At 39.0% G+C, this 4425-nt stretch overlaps 1 protein-coding gene across 2 annotated transcripts in view; it reads left to right on the plus strand.

Annotated features, from left to right (window-relative positions):
- The first annotated feature begins 2365 nt into the window (after window positions 1–2365).
- The window catches only part of lgsn (lengsin, lens protein with glutamine synthetase domain), a 3660-nt gene continuing 1600 nt past the window's right edge, over window positions 2366–4425 (plus strand). Inside the window, exons 1-3 of one of the 2 annotated variants that reach the window (XM_042227583.1) lie at window positions 2366–2582; window positions 2805–3509; window positions 4155–4321. In XM_042227583.1, coding sequence (XP_042083517.1) covers window positions 2867–3509; window positions 4155–4321 — 810 coding nt within the window. In that variant the 5' untranslated portion in view covers window positions 2366–2582; window positions 2805–2866. The remainder of the gene's footprint in view (window positions 2583–2804; window positions 3510–4154; window positions 4322–4425) is intronic. The other variant, XM_005939981.3, reaches the window with a different exon arrangement.

Consider the following 4425-nt stretch of genomic DNA (forward strand, 5'->3'; position numbering starts at 1 on the left):
TCTTCACACAGAAGATTAATTATGGGGTTCCACAGGGTTCTGTGCAGCATAAAGAAACAAACAAACAGACAGAAAAAAACAAAAACAAAAAAACAACCCCACCCCCCCCAAAAAACAAAAAAACAAAAAAAACAAAACAAAAAAACCCCCCAAACAAACAAAAAAACAAAAGCCACATATGTGGGAAGAGTTCCAGAAAGGAAGAAACAAAGAATAGGGTATATATGACATGAATATGTCATGGGTCTAGACAGGACCGGATCTGGGATGTACCCCATTTTTAGATAACCGCACTGAAGTACAGTTTTTCAGCAACGCTGAGCTGCCCGACTCTGAGCTTAGGCAGTATCATCAGAAGACATAGCATACATTTTCACTGCTATGTAAATAACACCCAACTTTATTTATCAATGAAGCTAGACAACACACACCAATTACTTAAACTGCAGGAATGTCTTAAAGACATAAAGACCTGGATGACCGCTAACTTTCTGCTCCTTAATTCAGATAAAACGGAGGTTATTGTACTCGGCCCTGAAAATCTTAGAAATATGGTATCTAAGCAGATTCTTACTCTGGATGGCATTACCTTGGCCTCCAGTAATGCTGTGAGGAACCTTGGAGTCATGTTTGACCAGGATATGTCCTTCAATGCACATATTAAACAAATATGTAAGACTGCGTTCTTCCATTTTCGCAACATCTCTAAAGTTAGAAATATCCTGTCTCTTAGTGACGCTGAAAAACTAGTTCATGCATTTATTACTTCCAGGCTGGACTACTGTAATTCATTATTATCAGGATGTCCAAAAAACTCACTGAAAAGACAGGGACTAGAAAGAGAGAGCAGATTTCTCCTGTTTTGGCTTCCCTTCATTGGCTTCCTGTTAAATCCAGAATTGAATTCAAAATCCTGCTCCTCACATACAAGGTCTTAAATAATTATATCCCATCTTATCTTAATGTCCTTGTAGTACCATATCACCCTATTAGAGCACTTCGCTCTCGCTCTGCAGGCCTACTTGTTGTTCCTAGAGTATTTAAAAGTAGAATGGGAGGCAGAGCCTTCAGTTTTCAGGCCCCTCTTCTGTGGAACCAGCTTCCAGTTTGGATTCAGGAGACAGACACTATCTCTACTTTCAAGATTAGGCTTCAAATTTTCCTTTTTGCTAAAGCATATAGTTAGTGCTGGACCAGGTGACCCTGAATCCTCCCTTAGTTATGCTGCAATAGACGTAGGCTGCCGGGGATTCCCATGATGCATTGAGTTTTTCCTTTCCAGTCACCTTTCTCACTCACTGTGTGTTAATAGATCTCTCTACATTGAATCATACTTGTTATTAATCTCTGTCTCTCTTCCACAGCCTGTCTTTTGTCCTGTCTTCCTTCTCTCTCCCAACCGGTCGAAGCAGATGGCCCCGCCCCTCCCTGAGCCTGGTTTCTTCCTGTTAAAAGGGAGTTTTTCCTTCCTGCTGTTGCCAAAGAGCTAAAAAATATGTTGCTATTTTTTTGTTTCAGACTCCACATGAACTTTTTACTGTTATAAAAATAATAATAATGTAAATGTAAATGACAAAAATTAAAAATACTTAATATAGGCGCAGTTTTGACTACCCGCTGTTTGGAATGATAGGTTAATTTATATTGAAAGGATAAAAAACAGCTGCATAAAAAAGCTTAACATACTCATCATGATTTTTTTGGTCATATTTCAATAAAGTTATGAATTAAATAAATGTAACACATCCCTTGACTTGGCTGTATCAGCAGTAACACGTGTATCACATGCAGTAGGTGGTACTTGATCTAGACATAAAGTGGTACAAAGTTTAACATTTTTGAGCAGTTTAAAGACAAGATTTTTGTCATAAAAGGTGGAATGGAAAATAAGAAGGATTGTTTTGTGATTCACTGAAAACCCCCAGAATGCGTAGTAGCCAACTGATCCACATGTTTTTATCTGCTTTAGTAAGCTGAAATTAATGGCTGTAATGATTTAGGCTTATGGTTTATTTTTAAATTATAATTTAGTACCACTTTTACAATTGTTTTAATAGTACACTTAGATATTGTGGCACCGCATTTAAATATAAAACACATTAGAAAGTGGCACCATTTATTATTGAGTACTTAAGAAAATTATGTTGCTGGTGTCACGCTGCCCTGTAGCAGTTCTTAAATGCTTAGACTGTCAGTATCAGCTGCTATTGTCTGCTCTTTATAATTGTGTGGAATAAATACTTTTGCTCCCATATCTTTCTGGAAACACACACAGAACTGCTGAGCTCTGCAGTTTTACTGTGCGGTGACACAAAAGCGCCACTGAATCGGTCTCGGAAACAACCAATGAGCTCAAAGCAGCAGTGCTTCAGTGTCCACCAGTGGCCGGCTGATGTCAGTTTCCAGCTGGATTCTCGTGGCTGTTTTGTGGGGCAGAAAGAATTTTCTAATCCGTCATCATTGTACCAATTGTCTATAAAAATTAATGTGCGAGTGAAGCTCTTTCACAGGGGGGGCTATCAATATCCAAATCCCAGTACATGAGTACAAAAAACGAAATGAATGACTCTGAAGATTTCAAGGTAACAACTTGACATTTACATTTTGGATTTGAATTTAATTGAGCAATGTCCATTTGTAGGGTTTTCATATATATTACTTGACTTTTTTTTAAATACCTGGAGTATTGTATTTTTAATTTAGAAGTCTTTTTTCATTCAATATGATTTCAGATTTGATTGCTTACACTTCTTGGTAATCATTTTCATGCATAACTTGACCTTCTCTTACCATTATTCTGACAGAGCCATTGTTTGTTTTCCAGGAAGGCCAAAATAGAAGCAACGACCAAATAGATGGCACCGGGATGAGTCTAGGCAGCAAGAAAGGAGTCAGGGTGACTGGGAAGTATGTGCCTCCGATGGATTGGAATAGCAGAGGAGGTGGCCCATCCATCATCCATGGTCCCGTCGGTACACCAGTAACTCCCAACACTCCCACAGTTATCTCCATTGGCCCTCTGCCTCACCAGCCCCCAGAGCAAGTTAATGATCCCTCTGTGGATGAAGCTGACGCTGGGGACGACTGGACCACAGAGGCATCATGTCAAACCAGGTTGTCCTATGATAAAATGGGTGTTCCAAGGCAGACCATGGAAGAGCTGAAGACCATCCTGAGGGTCAGTCCCCTGCTCAGTATCCGGGAAAGACATGAGGGGAAACCAGGGAGTCCCTACACGTATCTCCACGGAAGCAGCACTAGTGGTGGAGGGACTGACGGACGGCAGGATGATGGAAACTCTCACAGGGTGTTCAGCACCTTCAAACCACACTCTGATGCTTCCAGAAGGGGGCCCAGATCCAGAGATAGCACATCTATTCAGCTGCCTTCCACCATGGATTCATCCAGCTCGTTCAGGTTCAGTACCAACACAAATAGGCAGCCTGAAGTCAGGACCCACACATATGTAAGTGGTGGCTCCTGGGGAGAGACTGGCGGTTCTCATACAGGTTGGTGAAGTTTGATTAGATTTAGTTACGCTGTTCTTGATAGAAAGGAAGAAATATTTTATGTTGAAAAAGTATATATTTGGCAAATAATTAGACTTGGAATGATACCTTTCTGCTCACAGAAAAGGATTAGAAATTACTGGCTCATAAAAGCTGAATACTGAATATTTCTCATTGTCTTGAATATAAAAAATGGACTCATTTTTGTTTTTGGAAAATTCATATGATTTAAAACCTTCTTAAAGGTAATTTAATCAAAATAAACAAATTAGTGTTGTAATAAACTCTCATTATTCTACATTTAAAAGAATCTGGGACAACAATATATGAGGTCTAGCTTAAGGATTTTTTTGGTGGGATTTGGCTTTCTCTGCTCATAGTATTACATTCAGTGACTAACAGTGAGGTGTTTTAAGCTGTAATATCCACTTGACTGTGCTGCCTGTGGACAAACTGTTTGAAACTTATCTTAAACCAGATAATTGTTTCTTGTCTAGGGTGGTCCTGATGATGCTACTTGAACTTGATTATGAAATCTCTGACTTAAAAAACAACATGTTTTTTTCTTTCAAAAGTGTGACACTTTATATTTAAAATGAAAGATTCTCAAATGTTTTTGCAAATATTTCAAACTGTTTCCCACAGATAACGGAAAAGACACTATTGAGATCTCTGGGAACCAGAGGTTCATTGCAGCCATGGAGCAAATTAAACAACAAATAGCACGTGACAATATCAACTTCGTCCGCTTTGAAGCCACTGACCTCCATGGGGTGTCAAGGTCCAAGACAGTACCTGTTCGCTTCTTCCACGTAATGCACATCTATCTATCTATCTATCTATCTATCTATCTATCTATCTATCTATCTATCTATCTATCTATCTATCTATCTATCTATCTATCTATCTATCTATC

The sequence above is a fragment of the Haplochromis burtoni genome, unplaced genomic scaffold, assembly GCF_018398535.1.
Source record: "Haplochromis burtoni strain Fernald_Lab_line unplaced genomic scaffold, NCSU_Asbu1 Contig_269, whole genome shotgun sequence".
Lineage (NCBI taxonomy): Eukaryota > Metazoa > Chordata > Actinopteri > Cichliformes > Cichlidae > Haplochromis > Haplochromis burtoni.